This window comes from Cucurbita pepo, chromosome 13, assembly GCF_057944985.1.
Source record: "Cucurbita pepo subsp. pepo isolate OVF chromosome 13, ASM5794498v1, whole genome shotgun sequence".
Classification (NCBI taxonomy): Eukaryota; Viridiplantae; Streptophyta; class Magnoliopsida; order Cucurbitales; family Cucurbitaceae; genus Cucurbita; species Cucurbita pepo.
The window spans coordinates 3,032,360-3,060,055 of NC_141810.1; the positions used below are offsets into that span (position 1 = coordinate 3,032,360).

The 27,696-nt window shown below is 34.2% G+C and overlaps 2 protein-coding genes across 3 annotated transcripts; both read right to left on the minus strand.

Moving 5' to 3' along the window:
- Positions 1-1,347: 1,347 nt before the first annotated feature.
- Positions 1,348-23,850, minus strand: TPP2 (tripeptidyl peptidase ii). Its single transcript, XM_023694493.2, has 34 exons — positions 23,360-23,850; positions 23,025-23,103; positions 22,857-22,930; positions 22,267-22,376; positions 22,100-22,180; positions 21,487-21,573; positions 19,870-20,012; positions 19,522-19,672; positions 19,274-19,396; positions 19,035-19,118; positions 18,607-18,794; positions 17,891-18,065; positions 17,675-17,796; positions 17,507-17,586; positions 17,054-17,112; positions 14,807-14,961; positions 13,313-13,491; positions 13,089-13,201; positions 12,841-13,011; positions 12,053-12,181; positions 11,859-11,959; positions 11,654-11,771; positions 9,339-9,418; positions 8,192-8,264; positions 7,690-7,775; positions 7,562-7,613; positions 7,138-7,272; positions 6,978-7,049; positions 5,253-5,345; positions 3,874-3,969; positions 3,405-3,503; positions 3,183-3,275; positions 2,828-3,010; positions 1,348-1,572 (listed from the first exon to the last, which is right to left on the minus strand). The coding sequence occupies exons 1-34, from the start codon at positions 23,712-23,714 to the stop codon at positions 1,414-1,416; spliced, it is 4,098 nt and encodes a 1,365-aa protein (XP_023550261.2). The 5' UTR covers positions 23,715-23,850; the 3' UTR covers positions 1,348-1,413.
- Positions 23,851-25,562: 1,712 nt separating this feature from the next.
- On the minus strand, positions 25,563-27,308 carry LOC111808178 (large ribosomal subunit protein eL36y). Of its 2 annotated transcripts, none has more exons than XM_023694008.2 (4): positions 27,192-27,308; positions 26,486-26,590; positions 26,004-26,203; positions 25,563-25,825 (listed from the first exon to the last, which is right to left on the minus strand). In XM_023694008.2, the coding sequence occupies exons 2-4, from the start codon at positions 26,585-26,587 to the stop codon at positions 25,795-25,797; spliced, it is 333 nt and encodes a 110-aa protein (XP_023549776.1). In that variant the 5' UTR covers positions 26,588-26,590; positions 27,192-27,308; the 3' UTR covers positions 25,563-25,794. The 2 variants fall into 2 exon arrangements, with proteins under 2 accessions (XP_023549776.1, XP_086985768.1); XM_087129642.1 differs by lacking the exon at positions 27,192-27,308 and adding an exon at positions 27,124-27,148.
- Positions 27,309-27,696: the final 388 nt, after the last annotated feature.

Consider the following 27,696-nt stretch of genomic DNA (forward strand, 5'->3'; position numbering starts at 1 on the left):
TTCTCTTTTATAAAAATAAATAATAGAACACATAAACGTGGAGAGGAGAATCAGTATTTAAAGCAAAACCTCGGCTAGTTTTTCTCTTATTATTTGTTTTTTTTAATAATTTGAATAATATTTAATATATAACGAATAATGGGAAAGTGGAAGAACATATTATTATATATTAGTTCTGTTAATTATTTAATTCATTAATTATTTGCATTTGAATGGACTTTTTCGTCATTTTGAAAGTTCTAGTGACTGGATTTCCATTAGCCAAAATTGGGCGGCGGCTTTGTGGCTTAAATATTTCAACTCCGTCAGATTCCCGTCTATTAATTATTTTATTATTTCAACGCCCGGATAATGGGGCGACGAGTGACTTCCTGACCCAGAAGAAACTCACGCCAACCCTCCAGGCGAAGAGGTGAAACCGCGAGACCGAAGGGAGAGGCTGACCCTCTTTCTTCTTCCCATTCAGGTTGGGTTGCCGCATTGTTCTTGTTGTTGTTGTTAGACGTCATGTTAGGGCGGGTATGATAGATAATATACATTACAAGTCTTGAAAGGAGCGGGAAGAGTCTTTCACAAACTCGAGTTACCCTTCAATCAAACTGAAGAATGGATCGAGCCAGTAAAAAGGAATTTTTCTGGTATCGAAAACTAAGAAGACATCCCTTCTAGAATTCTTTGTAGAATAAAAACGGTTACATAATAATGACATTTCAACTTGACACCAATAATACCGTTCTTATTCGCATATATTATACTAATAACTAAGTTTTTATAAAGTTTAAATATAAAACATTTACAAATCAAAATACATCACTAATATCGATTATAAACATTAAATATTATTAATCTTTTTAAATGATTAAATTGGGTTATAACCCTATTCAAACAAAAAAAATTGTCAATCCGCAAATCGAACCAAATTTTTTGTTTTTAAAAAATTCAACCCAGCTCAAACCGAAACATAAACTAACCAAACACAACCTTTATGATTTTGGGTATTGAAGCATATGAACACCCCTGGTCAAAACAAATTAAAAGTGTTTTTTTTTTTCCTTTTCAATGTATATTTTTTTCTCTTCCAAAAGTTGATATAGAAATAAATGAATAAATAAGAGAGAATTAATTTATGCCAAATTTAATATCCAATTTGATTACATGATGGTATCATACACATCTTATATAACATTTATGCCATTTCATGAATGTTCAAAATGAATATTTATGCCATTTGTTGTTTTGAAGGGCCCCACCATAAACTTGTTTTAAAAAAAAAAAAAAAAAAAAAAAAAACACTGAGAAAGTCTAGTCTTATTGTAAAGTTTCCCATCCCAATCATCAGAGCAATACAACAAAAGATATGGAGTACCATACATTTATTTGGGTGATGAAAGTACATAAAATTGGACAAAACTTTTAAAATAGAGGCAGGGTTGTGGGAAAGCGTACATGCATCCATTGCTTTTCATATGATACCAAATGAGACCAACCGATCTCCTCGAGCAAAGACAGCTTCAGTTCGTAGAGTTTCTTCTTCGGAGTATCTCCATCGTTTTCAATAACATCATTAACTACCTGTGGTAGCAAGATAAATAAATTTAACATCACTAGAAATTCAAGAACCCTATTCGTCAAAAGGGGAAAACATGACCGTGAGAGAGAGAGAGACTCGACCATCTCAGCTGAATCGTGAGTAAATAGTGAAAACAAATTAACGTGACACTGTAACAACCCAAGCCCACCGCTAGCAGATATTGTCTTATTTGGGTTTTCCTCTTCGGTCTTTCTCTCAAGGTTTTTAAAACGCATCTATTAAGGAGAGGTTTACACATCCTTATAAAGAATGCTTCGTTCCTCTCTTCAACTGATGTGGGATCTCACAATTCACCCCCCCTTCGGGGCCCAGAATCTTCGCTGTCACTCATTTCTCTCTCTAATCGATGTGGGATCTCACAATCCACTCCCCTTCGGAGCCCAATGTCTTTGCTGGCACACCGCCTGGTGTCCACCTCCTTTTGGGGCTCAGCGTCCTCACTGGCACACCGCCCCGTGTCTGTCTTTGATACCATTTGTAATAGCCCAAACCCACTGCTAGCAGATATTGTCATCTTTGGGCTTCCTCTCTCAGGCTTTTCCTTAAGGATTTTAAAACACGTCTGCTAGGGGAGATTTTCACACCCTTATAAAGAATGTTTCGTTCTCTTTTCCAACCGATGTAAGATCTCACAATCTACCCTCTTTTGGGGTCCAACATCCTCATTGACACTCGTTCTTTAACCGATGTGGGATCTCACCAAAAAAAAAAAAAAAAAAAAACTGTCCATACAATTGTCACACAAATTGTCTGTACAATGTGAAATTATTGAAGCGTTTTGATGGAAAGGACAGAATTTTCAATGTACTTTGGCCGGAATAATCCTTGGATTTGGCAATGTGGAATGACACAATACCATATAAAAATTTTCAAACTGAGTTAAAATAAAGAGATAAATATAAATTTCTCAAAGCTAGAACGAAAGTATCTGCCAAATCAGAGAGAAGTTCAACATAAATGATTGAGGGTAGTAAAACCATGCTTTTACAGGAGTGAAAGTTCAGTAAGATCAAAAGCCAAATAAGATAGTTGAGTCCTCGTTTAGGCGGATATTAAGTGAGACCCCAGATCGGTTGGAGAGGAGGACAAAACATTCTTTATAAGGGTGTGAAAATCTTTCTCTAGCATACGCATTTTAAAAACCATAAGGGAAAGCCCGAAACGGAAAGCCGCATAATATAAATGTGAAGTAACCAAAATAAAAAATAGAAACTGGAAAATAGCTAAAGGAAATACCTTCAGAGCTGCACCTAGCCTTCCACGGCGTTTTTCGCGCAACACTGCAAGAGTTCCGAACTTAGAGGTCTTAAAATCTACCCATTTCTTCAGTTCTTTGAAATTCTCTTCAAAAGAATCCTCAGATTGCCCAGCATCTATTGCGTCTTTTGGAGCAAGTGTCGAAGCATTCTCAACCTTGGTCTGTCACAAATAGAATTGTTTTATTGTCCATTTCAGAAAATATCTAATCCAGCCATGGTTTTATACAAATGGTTGAGTTAAATTTTCATTCTAAAAGAAGAACATATGTAATGATCATGTTTCCAAATCAAAGATATAATGAAAAGAACGTTGTGTAACCAAAATTTCAAACCTTTAAAGACTCCAATTCTGCCAACGCAAGCCCTTTCTGGTATAGTGCCTCTGCCAATTGATCCCGGGTAACCTCCATCTTCTTCCTAAGTTTCTGTGATTGAGAGAAAAGAAGATAGTGGCGATTAATTTAAGAAGCTCAACAGAAAACCTACATACTCCGGCTTTACAAGAATCAAACGACTTATAAGAATCAAAACCATGGCAGTAATAGTGTTTTTACCTCCACGTCTTCATCTTCAGGATCATTTTTCAGTGCAAAATATTTGGCCAACTCATCTTTGTCTATGCTCTCAACTACCTCGTTTGCAGCATCAATGACCTATGAAAACCACTCGTGTGTAAGACCATGTCCTTAAAATATTATTTGTACTATTTTCTTTTGTATTCTAGTTGAGATTCCTTAGTGATGATACATCAGTCATGACTCTTGTAAATGTATTTCAATCTTTTACTTATATTTATACTATATATTAGTATGAAAAAGGCATTAAATTGTGGATCTATTATGAGGTATTTTATAGATCAGAGCAACACCTCAAGGGATTGGTTTGGAAATTTATCAAGATGGTGAATAGTAGTTGCCAGCCAATATAACAGAGATGACAATGACTTCAGTTAACTTTCCGGATGAACTTTTTTTTCTTTTTTTTCTTCTTAAGATCCTGATGATATTATTGTGTTCGACTTACCTCTTCCGCATGGCAGTCTCTATCCTCAACATTTCTCTGAGAAACCAAACCTTCCAATACTTTTGCAAGCAGCGGAGTGTATTTTGGATATTCACTCTAGGAAAAGAAAATAAAACAATAATGAGGGTCATGATGTTAGCAATAAATATGTAGAAATCCAACCAGATTAATAAATCTACACGAATATTTTAAATAATGATCCTTGACAGCGTGTCCTGTAGGATAAATCCAAGCTAAACCATTGCAAAAGATGATTCATAACGAATAAGACAACCATAGTTATGTCGATAATAGACACTAGACAAACATTACCTTTTTGTGCTGGACATATATATATATATATATATATATATTTTGCTTTTATTCTAGCTCCTAATTGTCCTGGGCTTTCCTTTTTATATTCTTTCATTTTTCTATGATAAAAGTTTGGTTTCTCATTAAAAAGATAATATAGACAAACAAACTAACTTGAAAGTTAAACCGATAGCAGTTATGGAAACCACAAGATTCTGCAAAAATGCAGAAAGAAAGTATGAAAACTCCAAATTCAACATTCAATTAGTTTAACTGAAGATAAAGTAAGACCCCACTGGACAGCATTTTCTATTTCTAGTTTTCTGTTTTAAAAATTGAACTTATTTACCAACAATATTTCTACCTTTTTTCTGATAAAACCTATAAAAATCATGATCAAATTATGATAAATAAAAATAAAAATAAGGTAATAATTTAAAATTTTGTCTACAAATTTACAATCTAAAATCAATGTGTTAAAACGTGGGCTATAGAAAATAAATAATTTATAATAAATGTAATTTAAATTATCAACATATATTAATCATAAATCTTGGAATATGCTTAAAAATAAAAATTACAATCAATGAATCATAATTCACAATACAATTTTTAAAAGTGTAACATCTACACATATTTGAAAAGAAGGAAAAAAAACATAGTTAAGCTATACTAGGGAAATCTGGCGGGGAACTATGCTGAAAATGAGTACAAGAAAATTTTGAAGGAAAGAAGTAAACAAAATTATTGTCGAGGGAGTACAATATATGTTTAGAACTCTTTAACCGCTAGAGAAAAATTAAAAAAGAGGGAACTGAAAAGGTGGTTGCTAATAAAATGGAAGGAAATAGATGCATTTTCACAATCGGGTAAGAATTAGAAATGTCTAAAGATATACTATTAGAGAGAGAAACTACATAAAAGGCCTTCTCAAAAGGGATTAGGGAAATCAACATCCTATAAACTTTCACTAGACTTTTTTGACAATAGACATGCATAATTTCGAACAGAAAACACAAAAAAACACATAAGAATTCCATTCAGAAAATATTAATTCAATAACACTGAAAAAAACATGCTTGAACCTTGAGGGATGAGCACAACTTCTTCCATTCTGCAAAATCTTCAGTTTTTTCTGGTTTTAGGCTTGAAAGTACTTTGATCTTCGCATCACGGACCTGACCAAGAAAAGGATAAAATGCACCAAGTACTTTAAGAAGTTGATTAAATTATCAGCAATCTCCAAAGCAAATAGTCCAGGAATTTAAGGAATTCAAAAGGGAGATATAAGAAGCATAGAACACGGACAGGGGGACAACTTTTTATGGGCAAAATGGAGTACATGTATACAATAATAGTAATAAGAAGAAACCTAAGGAGCTTGGCTTTTAATCTTTTCCAGAATGGATTCTGATTGTATATCCAAGTGTGTCCAAGGTGTGTCCCTCCCATACACGTCCGAAAGAAAAAATAACAAAATATACTAGACATGTTTTTTTCATGTCGGACATTAGAGGAGAAAGGAACCAAACCAAACCGATTAGGTTTAATCAACTTTTTAAGCTATTAAGACCGAACTGAACCGCATTGACTCAATTGCAATTTTAGGGTTTGCAACGCCATTCCTTCCCTTTTGTGTTACTTCAGCTTTTGTTCTCTCTCTCACACTTAATCTCTTTCCATCGTTGCTCCCTCCCTTTAGCAACAACGAGCCACTGTTGCTCCCTTCGGTAACAACCAGCCGCCGTTGACTCCTTTCACCATTGATTACCCAACCACATCGACTCCATCCACTGTTGATTACCCAGCAGCATTACCTTCAGTCGACTACTCAGTCGTGTCAACTCCTTCTGCTGTCGATTCCCAGCTTCCATCAAAATTTTTGTTTGTTTCTCTCGGTAAGAACTGTTAAAAGGGCATGATGTAAGATTTGAACTGTTAACAGGAAGATTTTCTTCTTGCCCCAGTCTCTCTTTCTCTCTCTCTCTCTCTCTCTCTCTCTCTCGTTCCTTCTTGTTCTCGATGCTGGGCATTTTTATCCAGATAAGATGTGTTGGGCCAGTGAGAAATATGGTTTTAGAAGGGAAGTGAGGACAGATTAGTGGGTTCTTCTTCTTCTTCTTCTTCCTCATCACTTCTTTTTTTGGGAGTTTGATGAACTTTGAAAGACGGATCAAAAGATTGAGAAAAATAAGAGTGACAGAAATGAAAACTGGTTGCAGAATAAAAAAACTAGCTTGAAGAGGAATTGAGAGAGAGGGAGGGAGATCAAAGTGGAGGCAAGAGATGGAAAAAGGAAAAAGAGAGAGTTGACCAAACTTGACCCCAGCTCATTTCAAACTCAGGCCAGGTTGGTTTATTTTTCCGTGGAAGTCAGGTCATTCGGTTTTGCAGGAAAAAACTAACCCCTTTTCATTCCGGTCCGACGTGTCTGTGCTTAGATGGAATTAAACGAGCAATTTTTACACATCACAACAGAAAGGAAGTCTCCTACTTATAAAAACAGGAAAAAAGAACATTATTGTAACCAAAAACTGCCTACATGCAAGGAAACACGACAAGGTAATTACTATCAAGAGATTAAAGAAAGAAGGGTGAATTTTACTTCTTTCGCTAATCAATAAAAAAAGATATTCGTGAATGGATACCTAAAAACTTTAGATATATGCTTCGATAATTTAATAGAGGATTACAATTAATATCATACAGCATCCCCTAACCTCACCCCCACAAATGAGGAGAGCATTAATCTGGAATCTAGTGGTAGAACATTTATGACAGATTATAGTGCTATATAATCCTTCACATACCTCTTCCATCAGACGCTCGGAAATTGTCTTTGTCAAGGCTGGAGAAGAACCTTTACCCTTGTCTTCATCGGGCTGCCAGAAAGTACAAGGAAAAAATCATTTTTGCTTACATCTTAGTATTTGATTGAAGGGGTAAACATGCTAAGGTAAAGTAAACAACCTTAGTTGGTGGCACTATGAAGGAGAGTTGATAATATACAGGCATCTTCCGTGAATTTTCCTTAACATTTGAACTAAAAATTCCTAGCTTTGCATATGAGATAGCTCCCGACAGAACCGACCCATGAGGAGAATTCTGAAATAAATCAACAAATATTTTACAAATCCAGAAATTGTAGTAGCAGGAAGTAGCAAGAATTAGAAGGAAATAGATCACAAATAAGCCATTTGTTGTCTTCTATATTTGGAATTTTCCTCCTGTACGTAAGCTCTCAATGAAATGCTTATTTGAAAATAATGCTGCCAAAAATAAAATCTTTCATACAAGGCCTCCTTTCAGTGATTCTAGGCAGCCAACTTGATACACTGTATGTGAAGTATTAAATGCTTATTTGAAAATAATGAAAGAAAGAATATTATAATACCTTGGGAAACTTATCTTTTGATGGTGGGCCCAAATAGAATGCTTCTTTTTTCCTACCAAAGAAAATGAACCAAATTGAGTCTTGAACAGAGCTATTGAACAAAAGGGAAAGTTTTCACAACAGCATACCCAGGAACTAAAACTGAGGATTTGTAAGCACCATTCCCCATCATAGGACCATCAGGTAGAGAGAAAAAGCTCAATTTAATGGAATCCTATATCAAATCAAGTAAGAATGAAGGTTAGCATTTAAGTAAAATTTCCATTGACATTATTATCATCAACAAGATTGCACAATAGGCCAATATACTAATAATACGAGCCAAGAGTTATTGTGGACTAAAATGCGGAAGAAGCTCAAAAAGCACAGACGATTGTTAAATCTGATGACAAACAATAGCAGTCCCCCCACCCCCAAAAAAAAAGAAAAAAAGAAAAAAAGAGTGGGAAAAAGATATCAAAAGGCACGTGTAAATAATAAGTAAAATCATACTCATATGGGAAGTTCTAATGGAAATTTCTCTGCTTCCTATACAGGCAATTAGATCAGACAACCATCTAAGAGAAAATCAAGAAAGCAAGTTGTGGAATCTACACAAACAAAAAGCTCTCAAAATTTCTAAGATGTTACCTTCTCGTCCAATTTTCTTTCTATAAACACCACCAACTGCTTCATTTTTTCCAGACATTGCACGTCCTCGTGCCTGGAAATCAAAGGAGATTCTAAGAGATCGAGAACATTGTAGATTGAGAACACTGTAGACTACGTTAGAACATGTCTGGACCATGAGCAAATTCTAAGCTGTAAAGATCAACGACACAAATTTGAGAAGATAGCAAATTTCTCCGTATGTAAGTTGGCGTTCTTAACAAAGGTTAACCCATATATTAATTGAACAAGTACACTTCCAAAAAACTTCCTTGTACAATGGTAATAAATTTGTCCAAATTAAATATGTTTGACTAATTTCAGACAACGCTTGGACATGGCTCCAGAAAAAAAAAAAAAAAAAAAAAAAAAAAAAAAAAAAGAGGAGGAAAAAATAGAGATTCTCGACTTTAATCCTTATACATTGATCATTTCTGAAGTATTAGAATGACATCTTCCCCTGTCATAGCCAACTAAATCCTTCTGTATCTTTTAAGTTCAAATATCCTTAATTGACTAAACTTGATACGTTTTTAGTGAAATATTTTTTTATAGGAGTTAATTTCATTGATATATTATTACTTCAGCTTTAAAACACTTTGCACTTCAACAGAACAATCTGAAAACCAATCTAGAAACCAGCAATACTTCCTAAAGACCTACGATTTAATCAGCATGTATGACCAACTTGATGTAGAGCATCGAAGCCACTTTCTTAGAGTCCCTTTGGAACGAACTTTCAAGTGCTTAAAAGAGGCGTTTCTGAGTTAAAAAATTGTTTATAAACACTTACAAAAAGTCATTCCAAACAGACCTTTAAAATACGTTCTTTTGCACAACTTTGTGCATTGATCTTCCCACTTTATTCGCAAGCATAGATACATAAGTCCATTAAATCATATGACAATATGAACTTTATTTTCAAGTGTAGATACATAGTCCATCAAATTATAAGACAATACAAACTATGAAAACTTGAGAAATACAAAGCTAGTATTGTTCAGAGAATTATCAAAGAGAACAAAACTGCGCCATGATCTTTGCTGAAACTTATCAGGAACAAAGGAACAAAGAGCTGAGTGCAAAGCTCAAAGGTACAAAATAATAATACCATGAAAGGGGCTCATACCTTATATGCAGCTGTAAATTGTATTCTCCCTTGGGAAGTTTTTTAAACTTTGGGTATGCATCACCAGTTGAATAAATACGCTACACACAAAATAAATGAAAAAAGAAAGTGAGATGATAAAAGTAAGAGAGAAATTGTAAGCCAATCCCAATTCGATATCTATATTTCTCTCTTTTTGTGGAAGTTAACCAATACTTATTCCTATTAAAATTTTGGTTCAATTAGATTTCCTTCATATTTTTGTAATACTAGCCATGTATTAGGTTAAAATTTGGTTCGATTAGATTTCCTTAATATTTTGTAACTCTAGCCATGTATTAGGTGTTTATATTTAGGGAAAAAATCATTTTATACTTCAAACATTGGGAGTTGAATCAACTAAAACTCAAAACTACTAATTGAATCCATTTAAACCCAAAACTTTGATAAGTGAGTCAATTTAAACCTTTTATTAGTGATTTATAACCAATTCACTTGATTCTATTTTAAATCAACTGAATTTAAACCCTAAAATTATTAGTTTAAAAAAAATCCTACTATAGTATCAAGAACTTTTTTTTAAATAAATGAAGAAAAATAATGAAGATAAGATGAAAAAACCACTCATATTAATGAAAAACAACTACTATTTATTTGATTCCAACATTTCTCTAATAATGTCAATTCCTGCATTTAAGAAAGCCTTGTACACTATTATTATACGTTGATAGTTTTAAAATTGAACTCCAACAGAGAGTCTAAACTATTTCATTTATGAAAGTGTAGGCCTTAAAGGCATACAATTATATATGTACAATTCTCAAAGTTAAGAAGTATAAATTGATTTTTTTTCCTCACATTTATTTTATTTTATTTTGTAATACTTTTTTTCTCATTGGTTAAAATTTCTTGTATGATTGAGCGCTTGTTTCAAAATTTTCTTTGGAAAGGAAGCAAGGAGAAATTAGGATGGTACTCCATTAAATGGGACAGGGTCATCCCTGCCTATTGATGAAGGGATTTTTTTGGGTATCATTGGTATACAACAGAAAAATAGATCTTTCACTCAAAACAGACGCATCCATTGCAGAATTTTGGTCTGCTGATTCGTCTTACTGGAATCTATGGCTTATGAATCTGAAATTGAGAAATGGGCCAGCTTATATAACGTCCTTTCACAGAATATGCTGGATGACAAGGAGGATTATTATTGAATTTGGAATCTCGACAACAAGAGTTTCACTTCTAAATCACTATCCAGAAACCTTTCTTCCTCAGTTTCTCAAGGTGGAGAAGTTTTATATAACAAGATATGGAAGGGTCACTGTCCTAAAGAAGTTTAGTTTTTCTTATGGGAACTTAGTTATTCTTGTTTGAATACTCATGATAAGCTCCAACGCAAGTCACCGAGCATTCCTTATTTACCAGTTGCCGTATTACATGCAAAAATGGCCCCAAAACTCACAGCCACCTTTTCATTACATGTTCGTTCGCAGCGACTTTTTGGAATTTCATTTTCAAGGCTTTTGCTTGGTTGGTTTCTCTACCCAATGACATTCTCTCAGTTTCGCATACTATCCTTCTTGGACATCCTTTCAAGAAAGAGAGAGACTCTATGGCATATCACCAGCAGTTTTCTTTAGACACATTGGCTTGACAGGAATTTGTGCATCTTTTCTGATACCAATCAGGACTTTGAATTTTTTATCTCTTTGGTTATTTATACAGCTCTCACCTGGTGTAAATTGGTTCCTCCTTTTTGTGGTTATGGTTTAACTCATCTTATAGCACATTGGAAAAAAAAAATTTGTAATCCTTAGAATATGTCCCCCTTTTGTAATTTGATTTTAACAATGAAATTGTTTTGTTTCCTATCAGAAAGAAAAAAATAGAAAAAATGTAACAATTTTTTTTTTCCCTCAAAATTCTTGTGGTTCCAAACGTACAATTACATTAGTTGTAATCTGGTCATTCCATCAAAATTTGTCATTCTCCAATCTCAAGCTACGTGTAAAACCTTCCAACGCCAAATTGAAATGCAATTACCTCTCATGGCAACGCTTTGAGATTTGATATTAATTAACATGCCGAGATTTGATATTAATTAACATACCTCAAAATATATGAGTATGGAGTAAGCCAAACTATCTCAAGTATTATTGTGGGCTAAGCTGTCAGCACTAAATATAATGACCCAAATGTGGAATAAATCCAACTTTCTTGTGGACTGAGCCGAACTTCCACAAGAATGATTTTTTTCTCCTTGGATCAAATGGCCTCCATAAACAATTTGATATTTTAAGTAACAACGAAAATGAAGTCGAAGTAGAAAGTACCTTATTTGCATCAGAGATCATATAAAACTGAGACTCAAATTTGTTGTCATATATCCGGTCATTAAACAATGGAATAGAAGGTTTCACTTCGGCAGCATCTTCTAGTTTGAACTTGTAACTACAAAATCAGAAAAAGTGCATGAATTTTATCTGAGACCAGAAATTTCCTTAATAAAGAAGTAATAAAGCACCCCTGTTAACTCACGTTAGAGTTAGTGATAAAATCTGTTTTCCACATGGCAATCTGTCACGATCTGTAGGCAGTGTGCAAAGTTTGACTTCACATGGCCGATATGGAACTTTTACCTGCAAATTAGAATGAAGAGGAAGAAGATTATAACCAACATAGGGTAATTAGAGAAACAAAATATACCTATCATAATCACTTCGTTCCCTCACCTTGTTCAGGATGGCCGCAGGAGTAAGTTTTTCCGATGCCAACAAAGCTTCAGCATCAATTCTAACGGGTGCTTCACTTCCATCAAGCACTATTTCATCTTTATTGGTACTAATCCCATGAAATGTTACCTAAAAATTGCAGAAGTTCATTGTTAATTTCCCAAATAAGTTCCCCTTTTAGATTGGTTAAGATTTTTTTTCTTTTCTTTTTTAACGGTTAGGAATAAAAATTCAAATTATTAGATATAAATTGCAGAATACAATCACATGATGAATGTTTCCAACAAGACCAGAAAACAGAATTGCATGATCGATGAAGGTTGTCAATCTGTAAAGAGTTATTGGGTTGGTTAAAAGTCAAACTAACCATTAGTCTTTAGATAAGCTAGCCGTTAGATGGTTCAGCTTATTAGTTAGGCTTCGGTTAGCTTACACTAGTATAAATACTAATGCTTATTTGTAATAAAACGGGTAGATTATTATCAATAAAACTTCTTCCAATTTGTTTATAGCAATGGTAAATGAAATTGAGAAGATTTGATTCCTTAGTAGGAAAAGTAGATTTTCCAGTCTTAGTTTTACTTTTTTCTTCATGAAGAATGAAATACGAGAAAAACTATAAATGAATATGAAAAAAAAAAAAAAAAAAAAAAATTGATAGCTTGAACTAGAAGCATTAAAATTCAGCCGCATTACTTTCGTGTTTTATCATTCAAGAAATCATACAAATAGTTCAACCAAGAAAATCAAACTAAAATTTGTGATTAGATATTAATACAAACTCACACCTCAAAATCAACGAGTGATGATTCCCTACTTCCAATGCCACTTGACCAAAATTGAGCAATTGCTAGTTCCATAGTCTGGCCACCCACAACAGGAAAACAAAAACTTTTGGAAGCAGGAGACGAGAAAGTTACCACACTTTCCCACTTCAAAGGCCTCTTCAAGGGCAAAATCTGGAAAATGAAGATATTCTCATACATTTTGAATACATAGATAACCTGGATACAATGGATATAGTGGCTCCACATACCTGGACAGTGTCAATAAAAAATTTCCTCGTTGTGTCAAATCCTGTTGTTTGTATTGTTGCTTCAACCCAACTAGTACCACGTGGTACCTCTATAAATCTCCGTTCTATATGGCCTGAGGTGGCATATTAATGAAAAGACAAACAAATTCCAAATAAATAATCCTCTTATAGGAGAGTTTACTATTTAATAAAAGTAATAAATGATTGTTGTTGGCAAAATGAACCTGGTAGAAACGACATTCTTGGAAAAGAAACTATTGGGGGGCGATCCACCACAACTACTGGCTTTGTTATAGTTACTGGGATCCTGAAAAGAGGGCCTCGCCATGGAGCCTTGCAATCAACGCCATAGAGTTCATAGTAGTGCAGGCCATCACTAAGATTTGAAGGATCAACCACTACGCTGAAAAGAACAAGTAAAATTTCAGTCCGTTATGAACAAATCACCATTGGTGGTAAAAAGTAGACTTAACGTTTTAAGTGCTTTATCATCTGTTAGATAGAAACAAAAACATCTTAGCAGGAAATGAAGAAAGGTAATTTACATATTCGGAATTAGAAATAAACACTTTTTTGTTATCATAAGTAGATTAACAAAAATTAAGTTACGTGCCGAGCGCGGGAGAAGGAAAAGGCTATAGTATGGTTAACAAAAATGAATTAGAAAGAGAAGATGACATCGTGGGAGGGGATTGGGCGGAATGGAAAAACAGGAAGTTGAGGGAGGAGAAATTGGTGGGAGAGACGGGAGATAAAGATAAGGAGAGAGTGAAGGAGAGAATAGAGACGTTAGGAAGGGAGATTAGGAGATATTTCAATATCATTTAAAAATTCTTGTTTATTGTTATCTTTTTATTTTTGTTATGAACAAAAACAACTGACAAACATCAAATAAATAAAGTAAAAAGAAAACAAAATAAAAAGAGAAGAAAAAATAAAAATAAATAAACAGAAAAATGAACCAGACCAAATATGGTATCTACAATGATCCTTTGATCTTTGGCTTATAGAAGCCTTTAACACCTATGAGATGCCCTGAAGGAAGTTCTTGAATTGGGCTTTGCACCCACCCCCCTCCCTCAGTAGCAGCCTTTGTTCACGAGGGTAATCGTCAGATCACATCTTCCCTCCATTGTTCTCGCCCTTACAAGGACTGGTCTTTTATTTAAAATGAGTTTGATTAGGCTATTTGCCTCCATAGAAGAGTGGATTATTAGGGAGGTGCTTGAAGGGTGGTATTCAATGGGAAGGTCAAGACCCATCGGGACTGCCAATAGCCCTGTGATGGCATTTGGAGGGAAAGTCCTCTTCTGATTCATTTTGTGATAGTGTGCAACATGTTGCTTGTGGTGGTATTCCAACCATAGTAAATTCTTTTGTAATTACAAATTTTTTTAATGATTATTAACCGCTATAAGGCTTTTCTTTTGTAGTGTTTTGGGCCGGGTTCCCTGTCTATACTTCAACTAAACCCAAGCGATGGCCATTTGACCAATATTTGGTTTTGGTAAAGTCGTAAGATAGATATTGAAAATTTTAGGTAAGCTGCCATAACCTATAACCACAAATTACCATGTAACAGAAAAAACCAACCAAATGAAAATTTAAAAACAAAAAAAAAAAAAAAAAAAAAATGGAACACAAATAAACAAGATGCAAGCTGTGTCAGAGTTGAGAGATACACATACACAGGAAACATATAAAAATTGTTAACTCACTTGAAGCTGCGTCCATTATGTGTGAGAAGCAAATAATCAGGAATGGTGACGACTGTTTTCTCACTGGAATGCAGCGCGATACACTCCTCAAAAGGGACCAACTCATCTAAGTTATTTGCATCTTCATGAAACTGAGGTTCGATTTGTACTGTCCACTGATAAAACATTACAAAGTTCATATATCAACTATAAGTAATCAATTTTAAAATTGGAAAGAAAGAAGTGGTCAAAGTATTGCTCCATGCAGTATCACTCAAATGCAATGTCTAAGAATATTTTCTTGTTAAAAAAAGGACTAATGACAGAAACAGTCAATTACAGACTGCTGTATCATAACATGCACTTCAGGAAAGAAATGTAGTGTCTAAGAATATTTTCTTATTTAAAAACTAATGCCAGGAACAGTCAATTACAGACTGTTGTATCATAACATGTACTTCTGGAAAGAAACCGAATTATCTGAAATATCTGCACCAATTAGAAAAAAGCTGGCAAAAGAGAAGAAAAGAAAGGCCTAGGCGTAGCAGACCCATGTTCCAGAAAGAAAAAGAACCGAACCATATGAAAAATAACCCATTAAGCGATGAACGAATAACGCATGGGACACCATGCAAAACTCCAAACACCCATTTGGCTCCTAGGTTTGAGGCGGAGGAGTAGGCCTAGTACGGCCCAGCTCATCTCTCTAGCATTCACTCCACGCTCCCATCCCAAAACGAATCGAATTTTTAGTAAAATAAGAAAATTATGTTTTACTGGTAATTTGGACAACAAGTAAATAAAATTTTGTTAGAATGGTCAATAAGTAATATGATTTTTGTGAACCAATTCCATTGATCAAATGAAATTACAATAGGAGAAACAACCCCAAGCCAAACAACAACTGTGATCAAAAAGAGGAAAATTTACACCCAGAGATGACAAAAAGGCCTACAGTCACAAAACCTATCGTAAGATTCCCTTCATTCCATTTAGACGAGAAAACCTTAGCGTAGCTGGAGTGGATGAGAATGTGGCTTCGGGATTCTGAGCCAATTATGGTATTCCTTCCATTATATATCTACAACGATTCCTTTCATTCCATGTAAACGAGAAAACTTTAGTGTAGCTGGAGTTGAGGAGAATGTGGCTTCGGGATTCTGAGCCAGTTACGGTATTCCTTCCATTCCAAGACATACAGTTCTGAAGATTGTCTTATGTGTTAATTGCCCAGTGGCTTAGATCCCAAAGGAAGATTTAATTTTCTTTGGGAAATTGTCCCTTCATGTCGCATAACAAAAGCTAAGGGTTTAGAGAGATACTTGATGCTGCCAAGTCCAACGGAAGTGATTATGTGGAAAGGGGCCAGTGGAATCCAGATTCGACGACTAGGTGTCTGGAAAGGAGCAAAGCTGAATTGAGATCAACTATTTATAAGCTCAGGCTATTCATCAGTTTCATCCTCCTTCAAAAAAACCGTCTCAGCTGAAGGTCCAACAAATCAAAACCTGTTTTCCGTAAGTCTGAAACAGAAGATTGTTACCAAGAGAAATAGAGATTATATGGAGGAAATGAGAGGTACCGATCCATCAACTAGCCAATTATCAAGCCACAAAGTGGTGGATGCACCGCTACCTATTTTTTGAACTTCCAAGGGCCTCTGATCTTTCTCATTTCTTCAATTTTGCAACAGATGTTGAGCTTGCTTTTGAAGAGAATTAAAAGTTGAGTAGATGGTTGTTTTTTATGGTTAGTTTGAAATGACTTTCCGAATGCTTAAAAAACTCTCTTTTTAACACTTAAAACCCTTATTTTAAACACTTGGAAAGTCATCCAAATGCTTGAAGAATTTCATCTTTCAGAGAGCTCAACGGAAGGGTTATCGTTGTTGGCTATTGGTTTTGCATTTTTCTTAGGGCCTTTGATATTTCATTTGTTCTTGTTTGCAGCCTCGATTATCAGCAAATTTGCTAGTGTTATTTGACCTATTTTCTTCTTCTTTTTTTTCAGCACTTGTTGCCTTCGAACAATGAGAAGCTTATATACTGTATTTTTTAAAAATTGAAAAGGTAAGGGGAAACAACCACAAAGGCGACAGAATCCAGTTCACATGACAGAAATATCTAACGTTATACTCATCATTTTTTAGGTAGTTTTGTCCAGAAAGTAATAAATGTTCACTCTATAGTATGGTTAATGCACATAAAAGAGAAAAGCTGGGTATGATTTTACTTCTTAAAAGCAGTACAAACAAATCAATGGCCTCACCTCAGAACTTTGACGGCAGGCACTAGCCTCTCTTAAGTAAATTCCTCGTGTCGTGGGAGCTAAATTTAAGACATATAAACCATATTTAGATATTGAAAATAAGAATTAGAGGATCAAATACCATTGCCAAGAAGATGGAACATACTTGTTAAGGGATTGATATTTTTTTCATTGAATCAAGAGACGGATATACGAAAGAAATATAAGAGAAGCTAGTACCCCTAATCCTAGTAAAGAGAAATATATGCGATAGCATAGATATCTTACATAATACTGTTAAGGAAACAGTATTGTGTTGAGTAACACCTACTTTAGTGCAACTATCAAGAGGACGATACATTATCAGAAAGCAATTCCTCTCTACCTTTGCTCTTCTCTTGTTTCATCTAGATCTCAACACTACCAATTCAGGACACATACATGAGAAATGACAGTTGAGCAACATAAACTTACATAATTTTCCAGATTGATTAATCTTCACTTTATACCAAACATAAGGAACATTCTGGGACTTCCTTATATATTCATATGCCCTGAAAAATCATAAATAATATTTCAAATATAGATAGTCCTATTTATTTCAAACTAAATAGATGACCGAGCTAGGGCACAAAACCTAACTTGTCAACTTGCATGAGCCCCTGTCCAGTGGATAATTTATCTTCTGGTAACCAACCTACCGGAATGGTAGTATTCTCAAGAGCCTTCCTCACAAGGTATGGGCTCACAGGAATGTTCTCAGCCTGCATTGACGACATTACTTAGTAACCAAGACCAGATAAAGCCATGTGAACAATAACAATAAAAAGATTGCTCATTATAAATCAAAGGAAAGACCTTCATTGCACTAATGAGTAATGCAATACCCCCACAAGCAGATGGAGACGCCATAGAGGTTCCGTTCATAAGCATTCGTCTTTGAAGGGTCCATGTAGGAACAGGAGCAACAGCAGCACCAGGAGCACTTATACAAACACCAAGATCTCCATCTGCCGTTGGTCCACGACTCGACCTACATCCCACATTTCCCAATCATAAATGGTTCAAATACTGTTGAAGACTAAAAGTCGCCTGGGAAGCTGATATTTCTTGGAGCTAATTAAACATGGGTCTAGCAGTGACATGTGAACTGTCAATTTTTTTATTATCTTTTTATTCTGTCCAAAAGCACTCAAAGTATGAGTTTACAAAGGATATCCAACACTACCCTCCATCATAAACACCCTTATAAAGTCTCCCATAAAACCATCATTCAAAATTCTAATTAACATAATCCACTCAGACCCACAAAATCACAGCCACACACAGCCCAAAAGATTACAGAACATATTCCCTCACTCCTCACGAATTACATTACTGGCTTCCCTTTCCTGCCTTTCCTACATGTATAATAACACTTGGTGAATTGGAGTCTGTCGGCCCAATTCCAAAAGGGAAATTTCCTCTCGAAGTATTTTTCAAATATACATTTTAAATAATTTGTCGGTTAGAGTCCATGTTTTATCAAAAGTCACTAAGCTAAATGTCATGTTAAAAAACAGAGTGAAAAATACCAAGTATATTCAAGCCCTTCACTGGGAGCTTCAACCACACAATGAGCACCAGCAGCCATCGATGGAGAAACATAAGCACCAACTCCTATAATGCTTGAACTCGTGCCACCAGGAGCACCAACAGTATTCAAAGCTGGTCCACTATTACCAGCACTGCTCACAAATATTAACCGGTACTTGTTTACTGCCTACAATTAAAAATTTATAATATCTATAATAATTAAAATTGAAAAATTGAAACGGGAGAACCAAAAGTTATAATTATACAAAAAGAAAATTTAAAAAAAAAAATCCGGTGAGGAATTATAATATCCATAATCATTAAAATAGAAACATTGAAACGGGAGAACCAAAGATATAATTATACAAAAAACAAAACAGGTGAGAACAAGATCACGTCAGCTTAAATCATTGTTTAGAATTGTTACCTCATTTACAAGGTCAATAAAGCGACCATAGTCCGGAAGTAATGTCGGCTCACCATAACTCATATTTATGAGATCACATTTATGCTGCAATAACATGAATAGTGGCCATAATTAGAAAGATTAACTAAAACAAGAAGCTTCTTGCCGTCCTTCACAAATTAACAAATATACTCAGAACTGCAAGAAAGTTAATGAAGTCATCTTATAAGAATGATAATGAAAAGAGTATTGTAAGGCACCTCCACAGCTGCTATCAACGCTCGAGTCAGCCCGGTTCCAGTCTCCATTGACCCTAAACGTGTGTCTCCAATTTTACAAGATATCAGTTGTGCACCGGGAGCAACTCCGTTCAACAAGGGTTCCTAACAGTAATCAGATATTCAAGTCAGAATAATTTATTTATTTAATATAAAATAAAAAAAAGACATGCACATCTTCTTTAAACTCTTTCTTTTTCGAAAGACAAAAAGGTAAAGATCTATTGCACCTTTGGGTGGAAAGCAGAAGCAATACCAGCAACATGAGTACCATGAGGGGAGCAATCTGTAACTATACTTAAGATATTTCCCTCATCATACACATTTACAACAAATGTACAAGCATCCAACTTGCTGAACACGCCGAACTTTCTTTCGATCCTGTCACCATAAACTTAATACTAAAATACTCAAATTGCAAAACTGTACTCTCACACAAAATAAGCAACAGCTGTAACGTAAAATAGATGCATCTCTTTCAAAAGATGAATAAATTTAGTTAATTAATTTTAGAAAATGTTTACAACCTTAATTTATGATATTTGAGGGTTCAATTTCTCTTTGAATCTAAAACTCACTTATAATTTGTTAGTGGTACAAAGTTGGCAAGTTTCCCGGAGTCAGGTTCATCCTCAAGGCTTTGTGTATCAAGAGCAACTCTCCATACTTCTCCATCATGCCAAACAACAGCATCAATGATTGGCCCCTTGTCATCATAGCACTAATGTATAACAAAACACAATTATAAGAGATGAGAGAAATTGGGGTGCAAACACATACGACACGAAGCAATATTTTCTGAACTTTCATTTCATGTAAGACTATGTTTTCCTTATAAGAAACATTTCATTGATGAGTTGAAATTTAACAAATAAAAAACAACAACAAGAACATGGGAAACAACTCCTCTATCCCAAGGAAATTACAAAAAATACTTCCGTTTGACCATAAGAAGAATAAAAGTTAGAACTGTGAAAGTAAAGAGAAATTTAATACCAAGTGAGAGCAAAAAAAGATGATTAATCAAAAAACTGTCAATACACTTCTCTCTTTCCCTAAAGTCATGGAAATTTCCAAGGCTCTAACAAAAGTGAGCCATATTTTTTCTCTCCCTTTTGAAAGGAAGACCAACCAAAACAGTGACCAGCAGAACTGATCATTGGCAGTTAACATGGTATGACTAGACTTTGCTTATATCTATTTTTTAAATGAGTTTGATTTTTTTTTTTTTTTTCAACTTTTGATACTTGGATCAAAACTTCAAGAACCAATTAGAAATCAAATTCAAATATCATAAATCAAACATATCACTTTGGAACTTTAAGAACCAAATAGAAGCTAAATTCAAATAACAAGGACCAAAAGTGTTAATACTGAAAAATCAAGAATCAAATAGAAAACTAAGTTCAAATTCCAAGAAATTAGGGATAAAAATGTATTTTACCCCTTTTTTTATCATTATTTAAATTGGTAGCTTAATTCAATTTTTTTTTATAAATATGTATTTTCCTAAAACTAACTACAATATATCATTTCTGAAAAAAAAAAAATAAAAGAACTGATATATAGACAAAAAAATTAATTGATTAACTTAAATATTGGTAATTGGTATAATTTTATTTTAAGTGATAATCATGGTTTAACAAACACTAATGATAAATTTCGAAATTAAGCTATGTACGATAATGATTTTGATTCACAGTAATCAAAAAGAACCACTGGATTAAGCTATGCACTCATTATGAATCAGTGATTAAACAAAATAGCAATTTTTCTCTGTACTGTTTTATACTTACGTACCATAATTACTTATTTACATAATTTATATTCTATTTGTATCTATTAATTAGCTACTATTTTCATAATATTTTATCTATTAGGCTAAATTTGGTATATATGTGTATGTATGTATGCACGTACACACACAAACCACAAAGTTAGCCTGATTTCTAAAAAATATTTGGTGCCCCAACTAGAAAGACACAGCTGCGTGTGTGCGTGTATAAATAAAGTTCTCGCAAATTTGAAAATTGTTTTCTTTGCCCCTTGGCCCAAGTTCGGATTACTCATTTCATGTCCATTTTCACTTTTTTATTATGAAAGTAAAAAATAGACCTGTTCACCATTTTCACGGTTCATCACACATGAGACAGAAGTTCAGAACATAACACAAATTATCCCAAACAAATACTTACCTCAGCTTGTTTTTTAAGAATATCAACTCGGCATTGAAGGTCCTCTCGTACCCTTTTCAGATTTGGGTCCTCCACCTTGGTGTGTTTCTGAAACATGGATGTCATAAAAGCTTATCAAAAGTACAAAAAAAAAAAAAATAGCATGCAGTGAAAATGTGCAATGGAACCAATTCTGATGATTCATCCGCAGCCGATAGAATCCTCTCACTAGAAAACCTTTCAACCAGCTATGTATTTAAAAAACTTCAACATAAATTAGTAAGCCACCTCTATCAAAATATTTTGGTGAACCCCTAAGGGACACGATAAAATTTGAAAAATTCTCCAAAAAAAGTTTTTTAAAAAAAAAAAAAACAAATGAAAATAACAGAAGTAAAACAAAGCAATGAAAGCACACAAAAAAGAAATATATTTAATAGGTAACAATTTCATCAACTGACTGAATAATGATCAAAAACGTTTATGATTAAACTACTGTTTGGGGTGCAGAACTTCATTAGCCTTACTAATGCTAGTATAAGCACTTCAATTTTTATGCTTGGAGGCCAACTACAAATATTTAATGGAAGTTAACATGAAATGGTGAAAATAAGCAGACCGTATGGTCAACAACCTGATCAAATTCATCAAGAACCTTGACAGCCTTGGCAATCTCCTCCTGGTTCTTTTCATCCCATTCCTTCTTTCTCTCTCGCTGTGCAGCAGCAGTATGTAAAAATTTAACGGGAATTGATTAAGTTGTGTGTATAACTCAAAACCAAGCAAAACTAATATTCTTACCTTCAAACGAGAAATCAATGTGTCAGTAAATAGCTCATAGACGAATTTGTAGCCTACATGCCATTCACCAGATGGGTTCTTCCACGAAGAATTGACAACCAAAGAAGCCCCTAATCAGAGTGATCAGTAAGATAAGAGTTTGAAAACAAAGATCAGAAACAATAGCAAGGAAGGAGGAAAGAAGGAAGTATGCTCCATCCAGTCTCCAGTTCCAAAATGTTAAATAGTTGAACAGAACAGTAACAGTCAGCTACTTGGGACAAGAAAGAAAAAGAACAGTAAAATTGTTTAAAAGAGTTAAAATAGTGGAACTTGATGCAAGAACATCAAACAAAAAATCTAGAAGAATGAGCCTCTTATAAATAACCCAAGGCTATATCCTTGGAACCTCCTCTCTTAGCCGTTGGGCTAGGCAACTAACGCTAAGAAGCAATTAGAAAGAAAAAAAATAAATAAATCAAACATTTATTTCAAGAATGTTTATTACGGGTAGCCAAGCAAAATTATAAAAAGGTGGCCTGGAAAATATAAATGTTCAAATTTTGATAAATAAAAAACATTGGCTGTTGAGAAAAATCATAAGCATGAACCTGAAGCTCCAATTATGCAACCATCTGCATCGGCCTTCACCACCTTCGAGATATCAACATCGCCGCTTCCCGTACTGATATTCAAAAAAGATTTATAAATGTTGCATTACAAATTATCCCAACCATACTAATAACAAGAAGAATTAAGGATATGAGGTCGCTTCATACCAATCAAGAATATCCAATATTTTAGGCTTTCCATCTGATGTCACTTGCAATCCCGCAGCAGCAGGGTCAACACCGCTATCTGAGAAGAAACATCAAGAAATAACAACACATAACCAAACCAGTCCGGTCCAGTTACAAGAATCAATCCAATGGTTTCTTAAGCTCCAACATAGAAGGAAGTGAAAGAAACACAAGAATGAATAACGCTAGAAAGAAAAGAAAGAAGATCTCAAATCTCAAATCCAACACAGGAAAACAAATCAAGCCAAATCGTCTAGTTCATATCACAAGCCTATAATCAACCAATAATACAAAAGTAGAACACAAGAGAATACCAAAAATGGCAATCAAAACACCACGGCCATCGAACTCAGGATTAGCCTCGATGAAGCGATCAGCAGCAATTTCCTTCTTAGGCATTAAGGAGGCCAAGAACGAGGATTCAGAGAGGCTGAAGCCAGAGAAAGCACCACCATTAACGTCGCCGTCGCCACCACCAGTAGAAGGCATTGCCCTAAGACAAACTCCTCTTGGAAGAACAGAAACCCTGGAGTTTGGGGCGGTAACTCGACTACGAATTAATGAGCTGAAATAAGGAAGAGCGGAAGCAGAAGCAGTAGCTGAAATAGAGGATAGTGAGGAGGGGGAGGGCAAAATGGGGAAATGGAGTAAAAGCGGTGCATTTTGCATGAGAATGGAAGGGTATTATGGTAATTTGAATGGATACGGCGGAAGCGGCGGCGGAGGGACAGGTGGTGGAGGGTGAGCGGGCAGTGAGGATGGTGGAGAGTTGAAAAGTGGATTGGAGATTAGGGGAGGTTGGATGTCACGTGCAAGACAGACAAATTACGCAATCATTTTCCTATTTTGTATACACAGCTTTTATTCATTGGCTTTGACGTCGGTCATCATTAAAAATATCTACTTTTTAATTCTTTTCAACCTTTAAAAATAAAATAAAAATTTTATAACTTCTGAAAATATATATTTTTTCGTTTTTTTTATTACTAATAAATCATTTATATCTGTATATTTATTAACTTAAATTAATAAATATAAATTTTATACTCCCCTGAAATATATTTAAATTTACTTGTAAATTTTAAAAAAAAAACTCAAAAATAGATTTATTTGTTAGTATTTTATTTCAAAAACTCTTTTTAAAATTTCAATGTTTTAAAATCACTTTCAAAATTTTAAAATTCAAAAGTATATTTTATCATTAATTAATATTATATTTTGAAAAAAAGGTTAAAAATATGAAAACCATTTATACACCACACAAATTACATCACTTTTGTTCAAATTATTTTTTAAAGTTTCATTCTTTTTTTTTTTTTTTTTTTTTTTTTTTTTTTTGAAAATTTGAAACTTATATTAACCATAAGACTATTTTTTAAGCTTTTAAAACTTTTTAAAATTATTAATGAACGCTTTTAAAAATCAAAAGTATTTTTTAGTTCATGTTTTTAAACATCAAGGATATTTTTTAAGATTTTATTCAAAGTTTAGAACCTTTTGAAAATTTATAAAGTAGATTCGTGTAATTTTTTATAATTTTGAAACTCATTTTGTTCAATTTCGATCACAAAGTCAGAAAATTTGTTTAAAAAAAAATTTAAAAAAACTTTTATACATAAGAGAGAACAGTTAATCATTGAATTTAAAAAACTATTGAGATATAAGAATGTTATTTAAATCAATCTGGAAACTAGAATTAAAAGTGAAGTTTATTGATGCTATTTTACTATAATGGAGTCGAGTACATTTTAATTCCAAAAAAAAAACATTAATAATTAAAATGCATTATTAAATAATAAATAATAACTATTATAGCTTCTAATTAAACAATCAATAATCAATTACAAATTCAAAATTAGTTTTAAGGGCATACAATAATTAATCCCTTTGGAAAACTTCAACTTGACAAAAGCTGGAAGAATAATTACTCCCTTTTAGACAAGAGCTAAAAGAATATTAATAATTATAAATTAGTTTTAAGGGCATGCAATTATTATTCGCCTTAGCTAGGCTTTAACTTGACAAGAGCTAAAAGAATAAAGCAACAGAAGCTAAACCAAGCCAAAACTCTAGAACTTCCAAGAAAACACGACTACCAACTCAGCATTTCCACTCAATGAAATTGTCGATTTCATGAAAAATTCAAAACCAACAACCCTGAACAGACACAACCTAAATGGAAGTAAAGGTATGCATTCAGTGCTGGGGTGTACGATGAAGCCAACAACCTAAACAAACCCAACCCGAAATATAAAGTTTAGGCAAACCGACCCAACCCTATAAAGGTTGGGCTGGGTTTACTTTCTTAAGGTACGCATTCAATTCTAGGGGTAATGAACCCGACAATCCAAACCAACCAAACCCAATTTATAAGATGGGTTGGATTGCGGGTTGGGTCGGGTTGGGTTGGGTTAATTTTTTGATACCGGATAAATTCAGTTTGGGGCAGTACTAAATCAGTGCAAAAGAAGCGAAGTGATAGCACATAGGGGCAGTTCTAGAACTAAAACCAGAAGCTCAAAACAACAAGACCGGCTGTTGTATTAATTCATCAAGGCATATAATGCATCATGGAAACAAACGGGGCCATAACAAAATTGGGCGTTAGTAAAGCAAGTTCAAAGATATCACAAAAAACTGAAATTCACTACCACCAAAATCACGGTCTCTAAAGAATTCAACGGCAAAACAAACAAGAAATAGTAGCCAAAAATTAAGACTTTGAATGAGAATGAAGTAAGTGTCGTTCTCACTTCTTCTTCTCACCACCTCCACCGGCCCTGCAAATAAAACACAATCATCCAAAACGTATTCAGAATGCTAATTACTAACTCACAAGATTTGACTCACAATACAAATGTGAACATGCCGACTTTTCACACAAACAAACAATGTTTCACACCCCCATGTCTAAAATATAGCAGCAGATTAGCCTTTCTACAAAGCAAGAAGGATTACCTCATCTTTCTTAGGACGTTGGACATCTCTTCTCTCTTCTTCTTAGCTCTCTTGTGAGTTCCGAGCTTTCGCTTGGCTACCTTCAGAGCTCGCTTGTCCTTTCCAACTTTTAGAAGCTCAGTGATTCTCTTCTCATATGGGGCAAAACCAGCAACTTCCCGGATCAAGCTCCGGACGAAGAGAACCCTTTTACTTGCTTTCTACATAATTGGAATAACAAACAGAAATTAGAGAAAACAATCTTAAATTTTGAGAAAAACCATACTTCTACATTGTAACAAGTATTTTTCAACATGATCTTAAAAGAATGTAACTACAGTTCAGAGCTGATTCCATAGAATGGAATAATGTAAGCTCGTTCCTCAAGATCCTAAAAGTTAACTAACACTCCCTAGTAGAACATAACAGAGAAAACACAAGGCCTTCCAATTCCACCATCAATGAGAATTCTAAAGCATCTAGTCACTAGTTTATTGACTTACTCCCTTACGATCAGAGGGCCGTGGGGCCAACTCCTTCTTGGTGACTATGTGGCCCTTGTTGAGCCCAACAAAGAGGCCTGTATTCGGCTGTTTTGGAGCCATTATCTGTTTAAACAAAAAGTAATCAGTGCACTCTGTTAAAATTAAGTTCAATTGCAAAACCCTAAAGCTGCAAGATACTGAAAGAGTTCGTTTTAATTATCATAAGACTCTTGAAATTCGATCTATGTAATTAAAACGAAGAGCTTAAATCAAGTAATAAAATTGCAAATTTCCATACACATCCAAACTAATTTCACAAAGCACATTCAACGTTGCATACATTCTCAGCTGAAGAGCTCCAAATAGAATAAAACTTTCCCGAGTAAAAAAGGGAAAACCCCACGACGTGTGCACCATAGTCCCATACAAAAAATGATTAACAATTAAAAAAAAAAAAAAAAATCCTGCTGTATCGTTAAAATCATTATGAGACCTACAGATATTGCGAGCTAATCAGCGACAAGGATTCAAGACGCAAATTGGAAAATACGTTATACTCAAGAACAGTGACTCACTACAAGCATATCATTAGCAAGAAACAACAGAATTGTGCTTCTAAAAACTTGGAAAACACAGAAATAAGCTTAGATTTGTACGCTGAAATGAACTACGGGTGTCGTGCTTTTTAAAATTGATCGACGGGACTAGAAACCTACGCCGTTACCTGTTCAATGAGTCTCCGGATCTCCGACGCACGACGAAATGAAAAGTTAGGGTTTGTGATTAGAGTTGGTTTTATATCAGGATGCCTGTTAATGGGCCAGACTTTAATTGGGCTGTATTGCGTGCGAAAATCGTCATATATACATACATATACTCGCTTCATAATAAACCCATTTTTCATTTTATCCAATTTTTATAAAATTTACACAAATGTTCATATATATATATATTTATTTATTTATTTATTTATTTATTTATTTATTTATTTATTTATTTAATAGGCGTATACTCGAGTTGAATTGGGTTGAGAAACCCGAATGTTTTTTTTTTTTTTTTTAAGGTTATAATATTGTCATGGACATTTAAAGAGAATTAGTGGGATATAACTGAAGGGTAGTCAAATAGTATGCAGAGAATAACCTATATTTACCGTTTACATCCTAGAACTCACAATAACTTTATATACGTTGATACGATACATTTACATACAGGAACTCACTTACAAT